This window comes from Typopeltis vanoorti, chromosome 3 (assembly GCF_054136105.1).
Source record: "Typopeltis vanoorti isolate ZY-2024b chromosome 3, IOZ_Tvanoo_1.0, whole genome shotgun sequence".
Classification (NCBI taxonomy): domain Eukaryota; kingdom Metazoa; phylum Arthropoda; class Arachnida; order Uropygi; family Thelyphonidae; genus Typopeltis; species Typopeltis vanoorti.
Window position 1 is genome coordinate 10,404,588 of NC_143551.1, and position 24,251 is coordinate 10,428,838.

The 24,251-nt window shown below is 36.2% G+C and overlaps 1 protein-coding gene across 3 annotated transcripts in view; it reads left to right on the forward strand.

Moving 5' to 3' along the window:
* Positions 1–24,251, forward strand: part of LOC150107906 (lethal(2) giant larvae protein homolog 1-like) — a 443,798-nt gene that overhangs the window by 123,788 nt on the left and 295,759 nt on the right. For all 3 annotated transcript variants that reach the window (XM_090415428.1, XM_090415430.1, XM_090415429.1), the window contains exons 4-6: positions 1,164–1,245; positions 14,796–14,905; positions 19,847–19,990. In XM_090415428.1, the coding sequence (XP_090271554.1) occupies positions 1,164–1,245; positions 14,796–14,905; positions 19,847–19,990 (336 nt within the window). The remainder of the gene's footprint in view (positions 1–1,163; positions 1,246–14,795; positions 14,906–19,846; positions 19,991–24,251) is intronic.

The following is a 24,251-nucleotide window of genomic DNA, read 5'->3' on the forward strand; positions in this document are numbered from 1 at the left end:
GAAATGGAGTAAAACCAGGTTTAAAATAGCTTGGTATTTTTAACATTTATTATACCCAAGGTAAAATACTTTCTACATTTATATCTCCTCCTGAGATTTTTATTTAATAAGGTTAAAACACCTTATGGTAACTTGTTCTGGTAAAATACTGATAAGCTCTGTATTACTAAATCTTGGCATTTCTAGCCTGGCTCCCACTGATGAGACCTCAATAAAGGTCGAAACCGGTCTGGGTAGTGGCCCTTGCTTTTAATGCAAAACATCATACATCTCCTGGAGGAGATGTGCTTTGCATTAAGGGTAAATATTAAGATTAGTGATCAGAGCTTATTCTACTTTTACCAAAAGTTGCCTTGGTCTTGCACTACTTTGAGGGTCAGCTCAGCTAGACTTCCAATACGTGCAGGCGCAAACTTGACTTGTTTGTCTGTTTGCTTACTTGGGAAATGAAGTAAAACCAGGTTTAAAATAGCTTGGTATTTTTAACATTTATTATACCCAAGGTAAAATACTTTCTGAATTTGCAGTATTTGTTAGCTGCAAATAGGAATAACAATCATTACTGGCAAAACAATCTTTTCTTTACTACACCTTCCATGACTTTACAAAACATCATTTTGAATCACTGTAAAAAGAAATCAATTTATTCCTTAAGGGGGCGGGCAGGCAATACTATTTCTGAAGATCGGTGTCCGTTCTCCACCTTTAGTCATTGCCAATAGCTGGCTGAAGGTTATCAATGATTGCATAGGCATCTAGAGAGGAGTGTGCTGCAGCAAACCAACATCTTGTCCTCCTAACACTGTCTGAAATAGTGAGTTTTATAAATACTTTCATGTATTAAAAACCAGTTTTCAGGAGAAAAATTTGCTGAAGATTAACTTGAATTGGCTGAAAAAGGCATAGAAAAGTTCAGCTAGCAAGCTACTGTAATCTAATTTATATGGCCTACTGCTCTGAAAACAAATGCTATAAATCAGTTTAGTAGTCAAATTCTTTTCTTCCTTTCAAGCATTTTTTTTTATTAAAAAAACTCCAGATTTATTTATTACTACTTTATTGATATAATTAATCGATTAAAAATATCAAATTTCTTTTTTTATTGAAATCATCTTAGAATAGGTGATTACTAGCAAAAGATTGTTCTTTAATTATAAAATAAGATACGGAGTACCAGGAGTGGAATTCCAAGCTCAACAAAAAAGTGATGGCAATATAGTGCAGCTAATGTTTATTCCTAATCAGGTATTTGTGATTTTAAGGTGCATGCATATGTAACAAATTGATTTTTTAGTGTTAATAATATGAATTATTGTTTTTCAGATAGCAGAAAGCTGTCAATTTTTGCTCTTCAGTATTACAGAAATTGACAGATCTGAATGTTTTTTTAATTGAATTTTTATGATCACTCTTCAGACTATTCCACACTTGACAGATAAATGTATAAATTCAACTCTTAAGGGATGCAGACCAGTCAGCTGATTTGATATATAGGAATTTACTCTCTAAACTGAACCTTTAACAATATTGAATGATATAATGTAGTTACCAGATTTTTTGCATATTTAAGAATTAAACTTTTGTTGATTATGGCACATTACCATTTTATGCACTAAGATTCCATTATTATTATTATATTATTTTTATTACGTGACTTCTCCAGGGAGTCCAAAGACTCATTGAGGGGGGACACCTACTCTGCTTCGCTGTCTTCACCACTCAATCCACTAACTAGACTAACACCATCTACTGCCCACCCACTAGTATTTCCAGACAGTCACAAACATCCATGCCTGTAGCAGGATTCCATGTCTGCAGCCTTTTGGCTGGAGAGTGGATGCGCTAACCGCTTTCATTGATGTTATGTTGGAGGTTTAATGGATTTTTTACAACACTCAAAAAGAATTAAAATAGAATTTAATACTTTCTATATTTCATCCTAGTCACTAGGACATCTACAGGGATTACAAAAACAATTAATGTAACATGCACACAAAAACTTACAATACTAAGCCCAACCACGTGGGTGACACTAAAGTCCTATCTAGGTGGAGCGCCCTCTAAAGGCGGTAGTAGGTGGCCTGGAATGTAAGGTGGGACCTCTGGTGATGAGTGTTTCCCAAATCTTCGGAAGCTTAATACAACCATATTTATTAAGATTTGGTTGATTTCTAAAAGCTGCTGCTTCTAAGAAAAATCTCTTTCTTGAATTTGCTGTGGTGGAGCATGGTGGTTTTCTTCCATGATACTCTGTGGGTGGTGTCCAAAACATGGTCAGCCAAGCCTGAATGGCCATAGTTATGTTTAACGATGTACGACTTGTGTTCCTCCAGGCAGATGGATGCTGATCTGCCTGTCTGTCCAAAGTACGCAAGCTTACAGGAACAGGGTACTTTGTAAACTCCAGGGAGAGAGAGAGAGAGAGAGGTGGGAGCTGATCTTTTGTAGAACGGATAAGGGTAGCAAGTTTGCGGTAGGGCTTATATGCTGTGTGTAGGTTATACTTTTTTAGTATCTTGGCTATTTTTTCCGAAGTGCCACGGATGTAGGGTATGGTGATGGCATTTTTAAAATCTTGTTGACGAGAGGGACGGGGAATGGGGGAGGAATTGATTATTTTTTTGATACTGTGTTCACTGTAGCCATTGGAGAGGAAAGGTCTGTGTATGTGGTTAAGCTCAGTAGTGAGGGCAGTTCCACTGGAACAAAGATTGTGGGCTCTCTCGGTAAGAGTTTTAATGATGCCATATTGTTGCGAGGGGTTGTGGTGGTAGAGTTTGTGAATGTATCTGCCTGTGTGTGTGTGTGGGTTTTCTGTATACAGTGAAGGAAAGTGTATCATTAGGCAGGCATGCGACTAAGGTGTCTAGGAAGGGTAAACAATTGTTCTTTTCCTTTTCCATAGTAAACTGGATTCTTAGATGTTGGCTATTGAGATGACTGAGGAAGGAGTCTAACGTGTCTGGGCCATGAGGCCAAATCGAGAACACATCATCTACGTATCTTAGCCAGATAGGTTTCAGTGGGGCTGAGTCTATGGCTCGTTTTTGGAAATTTTCCATATAGAAATTGGCAAGTGGGGGTGAGAGGGGGAACCCCTGGCGGTTCCCTCTATCTGCTTGTAGATTTTGTTCTTCCAAGAGAAATACCCAGAGTTGATGGCAAAGGAAAAGAGATCTAAGATGTCAGAGGGAAAAACGTTTTCTAAGAGAGATAAAGTGTCAGTTAAGGGAATATTGGTAAACAAAGAGGAGATATCAAAGCTTACTAATATGTCTGTATTATTCAAGGTTAAATTTTCTGTGAGGGCTTTAAAGTGGGTAGAGTTTTTTATATAGGAAGCGTAATTTCCAGTGAAGGGGGACAGACAGTTGGCCAGCTGTTTAGACAGTCTGTAAAAAGGTGCATCTACTATAGGCCTGAGTGGGGAATTGTGTTTGTGGATTTTTGGTAAACCGTATATTGGGGGGGGGGGGGGGCAGAAAGGTTTAAGTATTTTCGTGACGCCAGGAGGTTACTTTTTTAAGTAAGATTTTTAATTTCTTAACTTGTGTTTTTGTGGGGTCGTGTTCTAGCGGGATGTAGTTAGCCCGATCGCAGAGGATAATGTTTCATTTTACGATTGTATTCGCTGGTATTAAGAACGACTGTGGCATTACCCTTATCCGCTCTGGTGACGACGATACTTTTTTCTTTGCGTAGTTTCAGGAGAGCCATGCGTTGGGCATATGATATGTTGGCTACCTCCTGTAAAAAAAAAAAAAAAAAAAAAAAAAAAAGAAAAAAATCCATTAAACCTCAAACATAATGTCCCTCGCAGGCACTTAAGCCTCTACACAAGAATTCTAATCATCATGGAGAAGATTTAGCACGCAAATCCAAGGAATACGGTAAGTCAAAAACTACGACTATCTAGACAACTAAATAGGCTGGCCTTTTTAAAAAGATGTCGGGATACAAGAGTGATACCGAACTGCGTTAAAATGAAGATCAATTTCCATTCCAAAAAAGCACTCCGTATATTATAAACATGCCAGCCTGGCATTACTATGCGAGCAAATCACCTCTTACTCGTGCCGCCCTCGCAGTGACGAACGCCGCCATTGGCTTCCTTACATTCAGAGCTCTCCACCGTTCTTAACCCTGAACTTTGGTCGATTCTCTCTGACATTTCGGAAACTTCCGCACAGAGAGAATTTCAAAAAATAAAAAACAAACACGTCAAGAAATACAACAACCTGGTTAAAGACAAACCACAACCACAAATTCAACCGCTCCAGACAGTAATAAACCTCTCTTCCAAAAGGCTCAACGATGATGCCATCAGCCGCCCTTTGTCTCGGCCGTAATATTGCTGTCGCCCCGAAAGAAGTGCCGGTGCTCGATGTAATGGTTAATGTCGAACGGGGGATCGGTCGCTTACGTGATCGGTTGGCTACCTCCGAGGTAGCCAACAACATCAGACTCGATGTAGCCAACATCCTCGCTCACTCTTCGCCTCCAAAAAGTAACTTATCATATGCCCAATGCATGGCTCTCCTGAAACTATGCAAAGAAAAAAGTATCGTCATCACCAGAGCGGATAAGGGTAATGCCACAGTCGTTCTTAATACCAGCGAATACAATCGTAAAATGAACGTTATCCTCAGCGATCGCACTACTTACATCCCGCTAGAACACGACCCCACAAAAACACAAGTTAAGAAATCAAAAATCTTACTTAAAAAAGTAACCTCCTGGCCCCCTGACGTCACGAAAAAACTTAAACCTTTCCGCTCCTGCCCCCCCCCCCCCCCCCCCCCCCCCCCCCCCCCCCCCCCACCCCGAATATACGGTTTACCAAAAATCACAAACACAATTCCCCACTCAGGCCTATAGTAGATGCCACCAATGCACTTTGTTACAGACTCCCTAAACAGCTGGCCAACTCTCTGTTCCCCTTCACTGGAAATTCCACTCCCTATATAAAAAAACTCGACCCACTTTAAAGCCCTCACAGAAAATTTAACCTTGAATAATACAGACATATTAGTAAGCTTTGATATCTCCTCTTTGTTTACCAATATTCCCTTAACTGACACTTTATCTCTCTTAGAAAACGTTTTTCCCTCTGACATCTTAGATCTCTTTTCCTTTGCCATCAACTCTGGGTATTTCTCTTGGAAGAACAAAATCTACAAGCAGATAGAGGGAACCGCCAGGGGTTCCCCCTCTCACCCCCACTTGCCAATTTCTATATGGAAAATTTCGAAAAACGAGCCATAGACTCAGCCCCACTGAAACCTATCTGGCTAAGATACGTAGATGATGTGTTCTCGATTTGGCCTCATGGCCCAGACACGTTAGACTCCTTCCTCAGTCATCTCAATAGCTGACATCCAAGAATCCAGTTTACTATGGAAAAGGAAAAGAACAATTGTTTACCCTTCCTAGACACCTTAGTCGCACTCCTGCCTAATGATACACTTTCCTTCACTGTATACAGAAAACCCACACACACAGGCAGATACATTCACAAACTCTACCACCACCACCCCTCGCAACAATATGGCATCATTAAAACTCTTACTAAGAAAGCCCACAATCTTTGTTCCAGTGGAACCGCCCTCACTACTGAGCTTAACCACATACACAGAACTTTCCTCTCCAATGGCTACAGTGAACACAGTATCAAAAAAATAATCAATTCTTCCCCCATTCCCCGTCCCTCTCGTCAACAAGATTTTAAAAATGCCATCACCATACCCTACATCTGTGGCACTTCGGAAAAAATAGCCAAGATACTAAAAAAGTGTAACCTACACACAGCATATAAGCCCTACCGCAAACTTGCTACCCTTATCCGTTCTACAAAAGATCAGCTCCCACCTCTCTCTCTCTCTGCCTGGAGTTTACAAAGTACCCTGTTCCTGTAAGCTTGCGTACTTTGGACAGACAGGCAGATCAGCATCCATCCGCCTGGAGGAACACAAGTCGTACATTGTTAAACACAACTATGGCCATTCAGGCTTGGCTGACCATGTTTTGGACACCACCCACAGAGTATCATGGAAGAAAACCACCATGCTCCACTACAGCAAATTCAAGAAAGAGAGACTTTTCTTAGAAGCAGCAGCAGCAGCTCTCAGTAAACACTCATCACCAGAGGTCCCACCTTACATTCCAGGCCACCTACTACTGCCCTTAGAGGGCGCTCCACCTAGATAGGACTTTAGTGTCACCCACATGGTTGGGCTTAGTATTGTAAGTTTTTGTGTGCATGTTACATTAATTGTTTTTGTAATCCCCGTAGATGTCCTAGTGACTAGGACGAAATATAGGAAGTATTAAATTCTATTTTAATTCTTTTTGAGTGTTGTAAAAAAATCCATTAAACTTCCAACATAATGTCCTCGCAGCACTTAAGCCTCTACACAAGGCTTTCATTGATGACATAACTGCTTCAGTTATAAAGTTCTGTACAACTTGCCATAAACAACTGTAAATTTAGCTACCTTGATGTAAATTTACATCCATCATAAATTATAAATCATATGGACATAATTTAGTGTTAATTGCTAATGTCAGAATTTGAGTAGGATCAACTGAAAGGTGTTAGATAACGCCTGTCACTCATGTTATGGAACTTTTCATAGCCAGTTGATATGCCCACATCTGTATTACTGTGCTCAAGTCTGATCCCCTGGATTTCTTGGGGATGTGGAAGCAGTGGAGAGGATTTAGAGGTGAGTGGCCTGTGGAATGTGCCCTATGAGGATAGATTGAAGGTGTGTGGATTGCAGAAGATGGTTAATAGGAGAAAAAGAGGAGATATAATAGAAACATTTAAGTTGCTTAAAGGATTTTATATGATAGATGCAGGGGAAATGTTTCAGCATTTGGCTAGAGAGACCAGAACAAGGGGTCATCCCTTGAAGTTGAATAAAGATGTGGTCAGTAGGAGTGCGAGGACTGGATCTTTTGCTTGGAGAATGGTGAATGAGTTGCCAGAGTCAGTTGAGTGCTTTTTCTGTTAATGGGTTTAAGGAGAAGTATGATAGATTGGGTTTCCCATGATCAGTCTTTGGACTTTATGGAGGTGCCTATATAATAATAAAGTCATGCTTAAAACATTTGAAGCAGCTTGCTCATGTCATAATTTGTAAATGGTGTTATTTGTTGCTTTTTTTTTTTTTTTTTTTTTTTTTTTTTTTTTTTTTTTTTTTTTTTTGAACAACTAAAAAGTTTAGCAAGTGACAAATGATCTTAATGGGCAATTCATGGGAATAGCCTAGAAAGTGTTTCTAAGGAATAACTACCTTAGGCACTTGATAGAATCAACATGAGATTTTTTATTCTTGGATTTGGTGATAGCTTCATATTATGGTATTGTACTGAATATCAGCAGCACAATTAGTTGATGAAAGCATTTATGAGGTGTTTACTTGGCTGTTTTCCAAGTGGCCAAGTCAGTATCTCAAAATGGAAGATTTTGGTCAAGAAAGGATATTTAGATCTATATGATAGGTCATTATGGAAATCTTATAAATTGGTGGTACTTTAGGTCAGTGAGCTTGTTACAAGGAAGAGAATTTTGATGGTGTTGGAATTGGGATTATTATTGTTACTGAAGCGTGAGCAAACAAAGTTTGCATGTGAAATATCTTCATGGCTAGTCAACTTGTATATATAGCAGCTGTTGAATTTGCATCAGTTGAATCAGTATCCCATAATGCAAAAACATTATAGGATACTGAAGCAATTGATATGAAGTCTGCAGACTCCTATAGAATAGACTAGGTGTGAAGATACTTCATGTGCAAATTTTGTTTGTTCACAATTAGGTACAGGATTAAAACAAGAATATAATTTCTTGTCAAGTGTAAATAAATAAACTTTTTAACCCAATAGTAAATTTTTACAGTAATCTCTGATCAAGAGTAATGACATACCATTTTGATACTTTTATGTAGAAAATAACTTCTGCATTGATTTATTTTTTATCTTCCTGGGTCTCATTCCTGCTAATATTTTCATAATATAGTTGTCTTTGGGCTTCCTGGTAGTAAAACAGTTCAGCTTCACAGCAAGCTTTTGTGTATCTGCTGGGTAGAGCTACTGCTGAGTGTTCTAGAGATTGAGCTTAGGACTTGATGTGCTTATGGTTGTTTCAGATCATTCACTGAGGTTTAAAGTGATCTAGAAAGTAATGTTATGCTTACACATGTAGCAAAAAATTATATAGAAATTTACTTAAACTCCAATATTTCATCCAACATTACCTGGACTCTGTCAGGGAGATCGTTAACTACACTCAAATGATGAATCTAGAGTCATAATTCATGCACATTTGTTTGTGCTTGATTGCAGCTGAAGTCTGATCGGTTCAGGTTCAGATGATTTCTTAGTTTCACGTGTTTCTAGGAAAAGGTGATCGAATTTCAACTTGCTGTCATTCGCATGTGAAGCAAGGTCAGACTTGTTGTATTCCAAAAAAATCTAATATAGTCTTGATGTTCTTCAGTTCTAATCAATGCAGAATGACCAGTCTGTCCAAAATAGCAAAGATGGCATGAGCAGGGTACTTGATAGATACCTGGTAAGGAAAGAGGTGGTAATGTTCTTTGTGGAAGGTAGAAAGGAAGACTATTTCTGAGCTGGTTTTGAAGGAAGTGTATAGATTGAATTTTGACATATGCCGAGGGGGACGCAACAAAATGTTTTATCTAAAGGTCAAGATTTTGCTGTCTCCTCGACATATACCATACTTACCTTTTTCTACATTTGCCATTATTTGAAAGAATTATGCATAGATGAAGCTAATAAATTAAGTTTTGAGATTGCCCAAATTCTGTACATAGCAAAACCACCTCCTTTAAATATACCCTTCTCAGAAGTGCAAGCTCTACATTCCCTTTGCCAGAACACACACATTATCATGAAGGCTGACAAAGGTAATGCTACTGTTGTCATGGGTACCACAGAATATAATTAATCTCCTAAGAGATTAATTATATTCTGTCTCAAAATTAATCTCCTAAGAGACAGGTTGACATAGTCAGGATTCAACAAAAAGTCAAATCAATAAATTAAACTAATTAGACAATGTACAATCATGGAATGCCACTACTGTTAAACTACAAATTCATAATGCCAATTTTTTATTTTTTCATTATTTTAATATCTACATAACTTTTTACAATTGTTCTTTTGAACTCTAATAGTGTAATATTATGTATAGCTCTCTCAGCTGTAACTGAGACAAGCTACTATGTGCATGAATTATGACTCGTTATTGTAATTCATCTTTTGAATGTAGTTAAGTCTGTCTCTTGCTGAAGTCCATGTAACATTGGATGAAATATATTGAAAATTTTAAATGAAATGCTATATTTTTTTTTGCTGCATATGTAAGCTGTAAAGTATGTCATAATGTCAAGTGCACATGTCCCATCAAAGGTATTAAAGTGATCTAGAAGAATGAGTTTTTGATGACCCCCCCCCTCTCACTTTAATAGGAAGTTGAAACTGGGCTGGAGGCTTGATGTGAAGGCAACAGTCTATATACAAGTATACTAGTCATGAAGATACATCACATGTGAACTTGGTTGGCTTATACTTTGGAAGAATTAAAACAAATATAAGGTCTTGTCAAGTATGATAAAATTTGAATGTTCTCTACTTCCTTGAATTGCTAAAAAAGCAAAGCAGAAAAATGTCATTTTGTTCATTTCAGATGGTCTGGAGGTTTGCAATTCAGCTGTTCAAGAAGCAACTCAGAATTACATATAGACAAATATAAAAAATTAAGATTAACTATAAATATTTCAAATAATGTATTATAAATCATCATCAGTGTAATACATTCTTAAATTAAACAACAATAAAGGTATACGGAGGATGGAATTCTCCTTATATGCAGTCATGAGACAGCCAGTAAAAACTGATACTATTAGTATCAATTGAAGTGTACGTGTGTTTGAGAGAGAGAGAGGGAAAAAAAACTTATTTCTACGTAATAAATTTGTATAATTTCCCAGGTTTTTGGCATTGAGACATTAAGGTTCAGATTTGGGTGATACAGTAGTACTTAGCAACTTTCTTTAATGAGATGCTCATATTTATTGCGAACATCTACCACCTAATAATTTGGCATCATTCCACAGGATCCTATGGCTAGTATTAGTAATCCAGTGCTTTGCTAGACCCAATTTTGTTCTGTTTCTTGCAGGTGGTAATGTAGGAAAGACATAAGTCAGATCAGCCTGTTTGCCCAAAGTAGAATAACTTCAATTGCATGGGACTGAATAGACTCCAGATAGCAGTAGAGAAGATTATCTTTTGGAGATGGTATCACAGAGTTAACTAAATGTATAGGCTTGAAATTTGTGGAATTAATAAACTTGAAGGTATGAGAAATATGTTGTGAAATGCCTTCTTTAATGTACGGGATGGAGATTCTGTTTGAGTCTTCTCTTTGATTAGATGGTGGAGAAAAATAATTGATAATCTTCACTGCTGTTTTGGTGTTGATTGTAACCATTCAGAATGGCAGTTTTTTTAATTGTAGAAATTTTTAAGTAGATCAGGTGAAGAACAGATAATGAGCTCTGTTCATCTGATCTACTTTTATGACTCCTTTATAAAAGGATTTTGCACAATACATTTTAAATTTGTTCATTAACAATATAGGAAAGGATCTGAGAGGAAGTGTTCACTTATTTGCTGATGATGCAAAGTTGGGTAGAGCAATAGTGAGTGCACAGGATGTCAGAATTTTGCAGGATGATTTGGATAGATTGAAGGACTGGGCTAAGGAAAATGGATGTCAATTTAATGCTACAAAATGTAAGGTTATGCATTTTGGAGTGAAAAGATTAGCAGCAGTATATCACATTGGTGGAACTGTACTCCAGGAGATTGAGACCAGGGATTTGGGAGTGTTGATGGATAAGGAGTTGAAGTTTAGGGGGCACATTGCAAAAGTGGCTAAATCAGCTCATCAAATCACTTGGTTGCTGAAAAATACTTTAACAAGCAGAGACAAACAAGTTATTGTTCCTCTGTATCGAGCCTTGATAAGACCCCATCTAGACTACTGTACCCAGATATGGGTGCCAGGGTTTCTTCTTTGTGGAAAGGATCCAGAGACAAGTAACCAAGATGATAGCAGGTCTATGGAAGGAACCTTATGAGAACAGGTTGAAGATTTGTGGGTTGCAGAAATTAGTTGGTAGATGGAAAAGGGGTGATATTATTGAGACATTCAAATTACTGAAGGGTTTTGAAAGTTTATTTTTCACTAGATTAGACTATGATAAATTAGTTTAATAAACTAAATTTATCATAGTCTAACCTAGTGAAAAATAAACTTTCAACATCTTTCTCTAAATCCAGAGTAATTTAATTATAAAAAAAAAAAAAAAAAAAAAAAGTGGCAAACCTTTTGGCAACTCCTATAGGTAAAGATGACCTTGCTTCTGCCTGGTATCTCCAACTCTGGGCCTGGCTCCCACTGAAGAGACCTCAATAAGGTCGAAACTAGTTTGGGTAGTGGCCAATCCCTTAATGTATAACAGTATACATATCCACAAGGAGATGTGTTTTGCATTATGGGAGATACTGGGATAGGAGTGTTGGTAGCTTGCTCCACCTTTGCTATGAGTTGCCTGGTGTTGTACTACTTACTCAGGTAAGATAGTACAATACTATATTCAGTCCTGAAGATATTTTCAGGTGCAAACTTTGTTTGCTCTCACTGGGATAAAGGATTAAACTAAATTTATCATACTGAAAGGTTTCTATAAGATTAATTCAGAAGATATTTTTGAGAATAGGACTGGTGGTGGGAGGACTAGGGGCCATACATGGAAGCTGGGAAAGAATGTGGTTAGCAAGGGCGTTAGAGCTAGGTTTTTTACTTGGAGAGTGATGAATGAGTGGAATAAGCTGCCAGAGTCTGTTGTGGGTGCCATGACTGTGAATGAGTTCAAGGCGAGGTATGATAGATACTGTGTGAATGTCAAATAGTTGTTCTTGACATGATGTTAAGGCCTCCCTCGATGAGTCTGCCAACTCCCTGGAGTTCCCTAATAATAATAATTTTGTTGGAGCTCCTCATATTCTTTAAAAGACATTTGTTTTCTGTTATCTTTACAAAATATATGGCACTGTCAACAGCTGTGAAATTTCAATCATCTATAATCTTGACCTGCTTCATCCATCAATTTGCTGTAATGATGGGGTATGGGTTTTCAAGATTATTGGTATACACAGTCTATTTGGTTCAGGTTTGGACAATCTTATAACATTTCACATCTTTTAAGGGAAAGACAATTGAATTTGAACTTACTGGAGTGAAGAAGTTTTGTCTGCTTCCAAGAATTCTATCTATTGTCAATAGCATGCAAAGCAAGGCTAGACTTCTCAGATTCCAAAAATATAATCTTGATGTTCTTCAGTTCTAATCAAAGCAAAACTAATGTCTGACCAATAATGTCCATGTAACTTTGGATGAAATATATTGGAGTTTTTGAATAAATTCTGTCATTTTTGTTACATGTGAAAGCTGCTTTAATGTCTAGTGCACATTTCATTAAAGCTGTTAATTACAAACCTCTATGGTGAGGAATACTAGAAATCTGTCAGAAGATGCCGTAAGCTACATTTGAAGAAAGTGAATCTGCATAACAGATTTGTGTTCCTTAAACATTGTTGCACTACTGATATTCCTAATTTCCTATTTCTTTAAAATTAAATTTAAGAAACCATCCATTTGCATTCTGCAAAGATTTATCTAAAAGCAAGCAAGTTGTTATTAGTAAATTGAATATGAAATGAAGCATTTTTATTTAAATAATGCTCAACTTGTGGAACTTGAAAGCACTCTAAAAGACATTCTCAATCAAGACCATATTTCATTAAGCTGACAAGGGAGCAATGGCTGTACAAGAATGTTTAAGAACAGTACTCTGAGTTTTCATTCTCCTTAATGAATTAAATATGTGGAAGTAGAATTGATTTCATATAGGAAAGTTTTACTTCACTTTCAGAATGAGGACAAATGGCAAATACATCTACATAGTATATTCGGAAAGTGGGTTGAGGGATGAATGGTGGAAAAGAAAATCTAGATTTAGATTATAATTAGCCAAGGGCTAGAATAGAAAGCATTCTCTATAGCTCTACCCTCAGTCTCTTTTATAGATTTTTTTTCAGCTAAAGTATCCTGATTTGTATTAGATTCAAATATCTTGACAACATCCAGAGAAGTTTCAAGCTAGAAGTGTTATTCAAAGGGATATTAATGATCAGAGGTGTCAAAGCAAGACTAGAATATCAGAAGCTTCTATCTTTTATAGAAATTGTGTAGAATCTTTGGTAAAAGAAAGGATAAAAATTAAGGATACATAGCCAAGATGTATAGGTAATAATTTGTTTCAGCTCTTATTCCAGAATAGTCTTGCCTTTTTTTGCTAAGATGTTGACTAGCAAAAGAATTATTCAATAACAACTGGAATGAATTATAAGTAGTGCACATCTTAGGACTGCATTTTTGGAAGAAAAGAGGTTGCTAACAATTATCAAGTAGTAGGATTTTGCTTGTATATTTAGCTCTTTGAGCAGTAAAGCAGTGTATATGTCACCATACTTTATCTCTAAATCAGTTTAGACGCGTGTACGTTCAAATTTTAAATATAGTAAAAATGTGAATTTATATGTAATTCAGTTTTTGCACGGAGTATTCCAATGTTTTAGCAATCTTCCCAATTTTTTTCTGTGTATTTATATGCTATAGAAGCTGAGATATATTTTTAACTTGCAACTCGAAGGGTTAACACACAGCTTTTACATCATTTGCTAACTACTACTGTTAGTGCAATGTACAAAACTAGAAATTCTTTACAACAGTTTATTAAGTCATAACAGTGTGGCTTAACCTAAGATAATAATTTGGCATGTTTGGGCATAATATGCTCATTATGCCCAATAGTATTTAGTTGGTTACTGGCATAAGAGGCCTGATATGCTATATAGGACATATAAGGGACATCCAAATGTCATAGAATTGAAGTCCCCGATTTGTGTTCAAGGTGGCTTGAAAGCATCTGACTTCAGATTCCTGAGGATTTGTACCATAAGTGTCTTTTACATATGGCATGTAAAAGACAATTACAGGTGACCAGTTTGTTCTGCAGTGTTCAGTAAACATGTTGGAAGTGAGGCCAGTTTTATCCTTGTTGGTATTCATTGTCAGTCAAGTTTTTACAGATTTCAGTTTTCCAATTTGACTTATATTCTTTGCAAGTATAATCTTGTAAACGAGTGTGTTTTTAAAGGGAACACTGTTCTTTTAGCAAATGTAAAATTCTGCAGAATCTGAAGTGGTTTGAAAGTAGTTCTGATGGCATTTAAAAAATTGAATATGTACCTCTAGAAACTGTCAGCATAGGATAAGGAAATAAAAAGTTTTATATTTGACATTCAATAATTGGATGGGTTGGTTTTTTGAAATGAGCAAAATCCTGCAATTTGAGTTATAACTGCATTTTGTTGATGTATAGTGTATTCTTCTAAATTCACTGGCCATCACTGTGATTGCCTTTAGTGCTGATTGATAAATGTTGGGTACTGTAGTTTTCTCATTCTTCTGAGTAGAGAATTCTATGAACAATTTCTTGTATAATTGTGGTTTCTCTTGTATATATTCATTTAAACATGAATCAGTTTACCTTTGGGATGTTAGTCATCAGTTGAGTGCTGAATAATTAGTATACCATTCAATGAAGTTTATTCTAACCAAGATCTGTATTTAGGGCCGCCTTATTTCTCACTGTGATGATAATTCTCTCCATTTATGGGAAATTAATAAGAAGAATGAAAAGTGGGAGTTGGAGGAAGTAAAATCTGTTTCTTTAGAAGGACAGTAAGTAATATTTAGTTTTTTCTGTTGGTATAAATTAGTTATGTATATTTGAACTACTAAAATCAGTTTGCTTGAAATTTATTTCAGAATTCCTTTAGAAATTGAGTTGAAATTAGAAAACAAAGTATCTGCTTATACTAGGAATCATAATGCTTTTTCAAATGGAGGTGGCTTAGCTAACCTCAGGAGGTAGTAAAGTTTTTCTCATGGAAACTTTGTCTTTCACGCAGGCAAATTGACTATGAGAACACCTGTAATTTACAGGTAAAAAAAAAACTACTATTAGTAGTGGGTAGTTGATTTGCATTGTGTGTTGATGGCAGTAATTAAGTAGGGGAGATTGTGAGTTGTGTAGTGGAGTGGTGTGCCTTCCCATGGAGAGCATCCTTGGAGGTGCTATGTAATAATAATGCTTGTGGTTAAGTTTTAGAGAAAACAAACTAACCATCCATAGGATCTTCAAAAAAGTGTTCCGGTTTGCACCATGTATATTTATTGAATTATTTTACTCTTGAAGCATGTAGAACTTATGTGGATTCCTTGGAATTGCAAAGTACTGGCTACTTGACAAATATTCTCATTTGAAATCCTAATTACACACATTAGGTTTCTTTTAGAATATCATGTGGCTAAACACTAATGAAAATAGCCCTTACCATGAAGGGGCAGGATTAAGATAAAGGAAATATGCATCCATCACTGCTTAGATATCTAATGATTTGCTGTAACTAAAGTGTCTTTATTACAGATGCTATAGTTATGGAAAATCATTAGATATCTAATGATTTATAGTGATAGTTGCACATTCCCTTTATCTTAATATCTATCCCCAACAGACTGTAGGAACTAGTATACATTAGTATCATTTATAGGCTTGAGGATTCAGGAGAGAATGTACTTGAAAAGCTGAGGGTTGAAGACATTACAAATAAAAGTTGAAACTGTTCTAGAGAATAGAAACTGAAAGTAGAGGAGCTAGTTTAGTAGGTTTGTGGAATTCTGTATGATTGACAAGCTGGGTCCCCATTTTTGTTGGTTGAGAGAAGTCAAAAATGGGATGTGGGAAGTGAATACCACTTGAACAGAATAGCACCCATTGAATCATGAGCAGCAGTCAGAGCTTCTGAAGGTGTTAGAAGTTCACAAGTGAATTGTCGATACGTTCCACAGACAAGTGATTCCCTTGGCAAAGCTCTAAAAACCTACAGGAACACAGTGCTCCTGAATTGAAGAGAGAAGTTGGGGCACCCACTTGAACTGACCTTTGTCATATGATGCTTCTCATGTATGATGCAAAAGACAGTTGTTATAGAGCCCCAACCGTGCTGAGATTTCTTTGAGCTTCAGCTGTCTGTCATTGAATGGTTCCTCCTCAACAAGAGACATTTTCCTCAGTCATCACTTCCAGAGGCCAGCCATCACGAGGATCATCTTTCATGCTCTCTCTTCCTAGGCGAAACTGTTTAGTCCCTTCCTTCACAGGAATAGGTTATGATGGAGAAGCCTCCCCATAAACACCATTCAGTCGCTGTGTGATAGCACTTGGAGAAAGCCCTTCTTTGATGAAAAACTATCACAGCGTGGTACTCAGTGTTCAATATTACAGCCCCTTAGTGCCGTGTTAGTCAAACGAGTGCCTCCAACCGAATGACACAGGTAGGGAGTTGAAACTGGTACACTAAGCTTCCCATAGGGCCACACTGAAAACCTTTGGAACCTACCTTATACTGCCCTAGGGAGTAATCAATTTTTTTTTTCTTTTTTTCAAAGCTACTTCAGGCATTTAGTAAGTTGGCTTGGTGGCCTTAAACTGGGTGAAGCTGATTTCCCACTTTTGAAGACAATCACAGTCAATGCTCAAAACAGGGTTCAGACGACAGATATGATAAATTATTAAAATTTTGAAAGGAACTGTTTATTAATAACATTACAGCATGTATGAACAGAACTAATCTCAAGTGGTATTGCTGCTTAACAGAACCAATGTGGTGCCTGGAAAAAAATTGCAAGAAGGCTCACTAGCTCAATTGATGTTGATGGAGTTAAGTCTGTTGCATCTTCATTTGGAAGAAAAAATTTGATAGTACTACTTATGTTTATATTACTGTCATGGTATTCTTCTGTACCTATTGCGAGTTCACATCAGGAATTCATTATTAAGTAAATACTGCTAATATTAGTCTTGCAAGTTTGGAGGTTTATAGATATTTTACCCACTGTTCCACAATGTCTCAAGAATTTTCTGCCTGTAACAGGACTAACAATGGAGAAATTCGGTATTTCTCCCCCAGGCATTGATTTTCAAAGTAGTGGTTTTCTCCACAAGTGCCAGGCAACTGCTGTTGGTTTAGTTTCATTGATATGCTTATCTAGTATTAAAATTAAAGAAGCCAAGAAATTTTATTTTTGTTTAATTCTTTATCCAAGTACAAGCAAAGTTTTCATGTTAAGTAGATTTGACTCCCAAAGGTAGAAACTGGTCTGGATAATAGCGCTTTCCATAACGCATAGCATTATTATTTATATAGGTACTCCATGGCTTTAAGACTCATTTCAGGAAACCCAAACTATCCATTAACACAGTACCTATCATACACCTTAAACTTATTCACTGTTGGGACACCAACAACCACTTTTGGCAATCCATTCCACTCATTCACCATTTCAAGTAAAGAACCTAGTCTGCCTCTTATTCTCCTTGTATTGAAAAATTTCTCTTGTGTCAATCTTATAGAATCCCTTTAGTGACTTATAAGTTTCCATCTCTCCTCGCTTCTGCTTGTCAGCTAAACTCTACACCTTTGATATATTCTCATAGGGAACATTCCACAGACCTGTCACTAGCTTGGTCACTCATTTCTGAATCTTCTCCACCACATCCTGGTCCCTTAGAAATGTGACAAAATCTGTGTACAGTAGTGAATATGTAGCCATAGCCTTATGAGAAGGGATAATAATCTCTGTCTTTACATCCAAGTAATCCTTAGTTCTTTCAATATGTCCTTTGAATTTCAAATTTCTATTCACCATCACCCCAGATCTCCTGCCTCATCAATTTCTTGTAAATTAGTACTATTAGTATGATACAAAGTATGTAACCCTTTCATCCCAAAGTGTATTTGCAACATTAAATTGACAGCCATCATCCTTTGCCCCACACTATCAATTTAAATCATCCTGCAAAATATAGATATTACTTTTTATCAACTATTGCCCTCCAAGTTTTGCATCATCAAACAACTGAATACCCCCCCCCCCCTTCAAATCTTCCGCTATATCGTTAATGTACAAATTAGAGTAGTGGTCTTAGTACAGAGCCCTGGGGCACTCCACTAGTCACCCTCATGCCTGGATTCCACTCCTCTATACACTGCCCACTGATGCTATCAGCTGTCTCCTGTACATGGCACCAACCTCATCCATTCCTATTTGCTCCAAAATATGTAATAATTTTTCACGTATTGTCAGATGCCTATGTGTAGTCCAGCAGCATTATAGTGTAACCATTTCCTTTATCCAATTCTGTTATTGCCTAATTATAAAATGTGAATAAATTGCTGATGCAGAACCTCCCTTGTACAAAGCCATGCTGCTCCCTCTCCACAGATACTGATTGGCCTGTAATTTATTACTTCTGTCTTAAAAAAAATTGACTTGGAAAAGGAATTTTCTCAGAAATATCTATAAAAAAAAAATTGACATTTGATGTCCATAGACACCAGCGGCAGCCCATGAAGTTTTAAGTGGGAGTGCTGCCTATACAAAATAATTTAAAAAAAAAATTATTTTTTTCCTAATCAGTAACCAATTTATTAAATAAATCTGTAGATTTATTTATTAATAAATTGGTTACTAATATAAAAAAAAGAATTTTTTAAAAATTATTTTGTATAGGCAGCACCCCACTTAAAACTTAATGGGCCGCCACTGATAGACACCATATAGTCAATCTTGTACCTCGCCTGGTTTTGGGAGTGAAGTCTTTTTCTAGAAGAAGGGATAGGGTCACATATTCCCTTTCCACACAGAGTTAGTATGACAATCACAAACATCCATGTCCATGGAGGGATTTGAACCTGCAGCCTCTTGGCTGGAGAATGGATATGCTAACCACTCGGCCAACCACGTGGCTCCAAGACAGAAAGAAGTCTTGGAGCCACCTTTTTACGTAATGGAACTATCTTACCTTCTTTCCACTCCTTTGAAACCTTGCCAGAGCTGATGTTTCCCCCAAAAGGATGTGCCGATACTAAGGCAGTCAATGTGATGTCATTAGCCTTCGTATATAAGAAGCTTAATCATGAAGATTCTTCATATGTAAACTTTGTTTGCTTTTGCTTTGCCTGTAGCAGGAATATAATTTCTTGGCTTCTTTAATTTAAATTTATAACCAGGTGGAAAAAACTTTCAGTATCTAATATGTATCTGATTGCTTACTGTAGGAGATGATTAATTCCTTACAAAATATTAAATGGTGTTATAAGAAATGATTTGGTATTCAAGGTCATGTTCTTAACATACCAAGGAATATGCATTTTTGAGTTATGGAATAATTATTTTTATCTCATTTGTTCTGTAAATTTTAGTTAAATAAATAATAAATATTCCATCAAATTCCTGATATGTATTCTCAGGAGGATGTACAAGACATTATGATATTACATGAAATTTACATTATTATTAACTTCCGATGAACAATTTCCTTCAAAATGAATCTCATCTGTCAAGACTCCATCATTACCAGATCTTATTTGTCTTCTAAGACACTTTTTACTATATTAATCCACCTACATCTTGATCTTCCTCTGGGCCTTTTTTTTTCTTGCCAACTTGGCAAAGAATACTTTTTTGCTAATCTTTCTTTTCCCATTGTGTTTAGGTAACCATTATGAATAATTGACTATTCACAAATAATAAATATTCATGTTTACATTATTGCAGAATGAAGAAAATTACAAAATGCTGTGTTCATTCAAGTGGTGATAATGTTTTCATTGGAACGTTAAGTGGAAATATCTATATTCTTGATGTTGCATCTTTTTCTATTGCTGAAAGTGTTATTTACCAGGATGCCGTTATGCAAAAGTAAGTATTTCAGCGACTTCAAAAAGTCCTATATTAATAATTCAATCACCCTTATGTACCTGGTGTGGACACTCCTATTTTGTATTCATGTTAACTTGAGACATAAAGACAAAAGCTGTGAGTATATTAATTCTGTACTGCTGAATTCAGACCATTATGCTTGAAGCATAAAAACACTTATTAGGAAACATACGTAACTAGCAAAAACAATTCATTTGTAATGGTAAAAGTATGAACTGCAGTTATGTCACATGTTATTATGGATGTGGTATATACATAGCCTGTGTCTGTTGTGCTGAAGATAATTTTAGAATCTCCCATATTTCAGTTAAATTTATGCAACCATACTTGCTGATTAGTGGAATGATTTATTACTGATTCTGACTTTAGAATCATTACTAATTCTTGCTGAATTCAGACCATTATCCTTGAAGCACAAAAACACTTATCAGGAAACAAAAAACTTCAACTGCTGACTAAGAACTTTCTAAGCATTTTTTTTTTCGGCTTGTGCTTGAGTTAGTGGTATTTTGGTGCAGGTAAGTAGGTCTTCCTCCATGAAACTAATTTTTTTTTTTTTTTCTCTCTTATCTCAGAAAAATCAAAAGCACTCACCATTTTAGACAGTAGTATACCATTAGGGTTTAGGCTCTCAAGAGATAGCCAGTTCAATTATTGATGTCTAAAGTTGAAAGACTGGTGGTTGCAAAAACTACTTGCAGTTTCTCCTTTTGGTTTCGTATGTCTTTTCAAAAAAGCTTTAGAAGAGTTCCTCAATCTATTATTTTTTTGACTGTTTATCAATTTTATGTGTTAAAATAAATGATACTATACTTGCTGATTAGTGGAATGCTTCATTACTGATTCAAACTCCAGATATAGCTTCTGAGATGTGTACTTACAAACAGAAGAACGATACCTTGAATTCTCATAGCTGACTAGAAAATCACTGAAAATCTGTATCAATGAATAAAATGGCCTTACTTTTATCCCTGAATCAAATAAGCTTACTGGTTTTATGGCTGCCTTTACCTAAATCCAGTTTGTTTTCTCTGTTGGTTCTTTCAAAGCTTTTCTCAGGTATGTTTTATTTATTTTATTTTTTTAAACACTTCATATCTCTTCATAATTTTCAAAGTTATTTTCTTTTGTTATAATTATTCCAGTCATCTGGGATTCAATCTTATGACCAGCTTCCTGGATTATGCAGTGTAACCACTGATTAACTTCAATACCACTTTCATTTCAAATCAAATATTTTACTTCATCCACCTCTCTGCACTCTGTCTGACTTTTTTTCTACCTCAAGTATTGACATGTACAATTATGTAAATCAAGTGGATATTAAATCCAGCATTATTTCAAAGCCAAATGTAGAAACTAAAAGTTTCATAAGGAAGTTGACCAGAGAGCTTACAGGAATATACTCGCCAGCATTTATGAGTTGCCCTAGGCACCACATAGAACACATAGGCACTATCCGAGAGAACCAACCAATTCAAAACTGCTGTCAGGCCAGTGAAACCTTATCACAATGGACCCATAAAAAGTGAATATATATATATATAGGCCAGTGGTTTTTAACCTTTTCGAAATTACGAAACACTTTTGATTATAAGAAAAATTTAGGGAACACCAAAAGCATTAGGATCATAAAACTAACAGTAAAAAAAATATGCATAGACTTGCCTTTTATAAAAATGGAACTTATTTTATTACGATACTTGAGCTTGTTGGCTTTTGCAGATATTCAACAATATCAGTTCTAATACGTGATATGGCTTCCCTCATCTCTTTGTCTATATTAGTAAGTCTTTCATGCTTTTTAGTTTTTATATTGGTTATTATAGAGATAACGAGCTCACACAAATATGATGTTGAAAACTTTAACAAAATTTTCAGTTCCCTTATTGGAGAGAGCTGGGTATTCAGCTTGGACAAAAATCCAAAATTCTTCAAGAGTTATTTCAGAGAATTTCATTTTTAGAGTATGATCCGTTGACAAGGTAACTAATTGTTCTTGTAATGGAAATTCACAACTCGATGTATTAACTGTGCCAAATGGATTTTGTATCCAGTCATAATTGTGTAAGTTTCAGTAAGGAAATACTGTGAGTAGACATATTACTATTATAATAACGGAATTAACTCACATAAATTATTCTTTATTCATAGAATTTTCACCTGAGTATCACAGGCATCATCAGTACAGGTACAAGGCTAATTAAACAATAACTGTTATATTCACAAAGCGCCACCTAAGTAGCTAAGGTTAAATTTCCTAAATTTATTTAATTATTATTTTTTTAAAATTTATTTTTAGTTATTTAAATTTAATTATTCATCATCATCATCATCAAATTCCTGCCATGTACCCTCAAGGGGTGTACAGGATATGATAGTACTACATGAAAAAAATTACATCATTATTAATTTCCTATCTACAATTTTCCTCCAAATCAGTCTGTTACTTGTCAAGACTCCAACATTATCAAATCTTATATTTCTATCGTCTAAGGCACTTTGTACCGTATCAATCCACCTATATCTTGGTCTTCCTCTGGGTCGTTTTCCTGCCAACCTGGCAGAGAACACTTGTTTTGCTAATCTTTCCTTGCCCATTCTATTTAAGTGACCATACCACCTGAGATTAGCTCTGCTAACGCATTCCTGGATGCTGACAATGTCAAGTTCTTTCCTAATATCCTCGTTTTTAATATGATATTGCCATTGATGCCATCTGTTCATGCCTATAATCTTTCTCAGGACTCTCATATCTGTGGTCTCCAGTCTTTGGTCAAGTGTTTTACTTCTGACCCAGCTCTCAGATCCATAAGTTAAAACTGGTTTGAACACTGTCTTGTATACAGCTAATTTAGTGTTCTGACTAATTTCTCTCTTATTCCATATGAATTTATTCAATTGACTTCCCACCATACCAGCTTTGCTGATTCTGTTGTCTATTTCTATATTTAATTTACCATCTTCAGTAAAAATCGTGCCTAAATAGCTGAAATGTTTTACTTGTTCCACAGGTTCTCCATTCACAACACAGTTGACATTTTCAACGATTCTGCCTATTTTCATTGTCTTTGTCTTTTTATTGCTGACCTTCATACCATAGCTATTACAACAGCTATTCAATTTAGTCAGAGAATCTTGCAGACTTGTAGCAGATTTATTTAGAAGTATAACATCATCCGCATAAAGCAAAGAGCTGACATTAACATCTCCAATTTTGATATCAGGTGTAATACCACTTTCCTTCATAATGTGATACATATAGATAATGAATAACAGAGGGGATAATGTACATCCTTGTCTCACACCAGATTTAACATTAAACCATCTTCCTGTACTTCAATTCTGACAGCTGACTTACAACTCAAATAAAGACTAAGTATTGCTTGGTATAATGCCCCATTCACACCATATAACTGCAGTGTATTGAATAGCTTCTCTCTTGGCACCTTGTCATATGCCTTTTCCAGATCGACAAAACTTAAATACAGATCTTTGTTATATTCCTATGCTTTCTCGACTATTTGTCGTAAAGTGAAGATCTGATCCTGACAGCCTCTATTTGGCCTGAATCCAGCTTGTTCTTCTCCAAGCTTTTCTTCCACAATTCTTCTCAACTGTTTCTCAAGTATACTTGCATAGATCTTGCCAGGAACACTCAGTAGGGAAATACCTCTGTAATTCTCACATTCAGTTTTATTTCCCTTTTTATATATGGGTACTATGAGAGCTCTACTCCAATCATCGGGAATTCGTCCCTCTGTCCAGGCTTTCTGAACTATGCAGTGCAGCCACTGTAAGACTCTTATACCACCATACTTCAGCATTTCTGGTCGAATATCATCTACTCCTGCTGCCTTTCCACATTTCAAGCCTTTGATGGCTTTTTCTACTTCAAGTATGGATATGTATTCCTGACTGCATGCCTGGTCAGTGTTTTTTACCACTGTGCTGTCATCACTGCTTGTTTCATTTAGTAGTTTTTCAAAGTAATTACTCCATACTTCAAGGATATCTTTTTCTCCCGTTTTCATGTCACCTTTATCATCTCTAATTCCTTTTACAGCACTCTTTCCTCCATTCTTAAGTTTCTTCAACAACCTCCAGAATATTTTGCCACCTTCTTGATATTTATTTTCTATATTCTTGCCAAAGTCCTCCCATGACTTTTGTTTAGCTAGTTTTACACAGTGTTTAGCATTCTTGCATTTGTCTCTATATTCTCTAGGAGCAAAAGCTG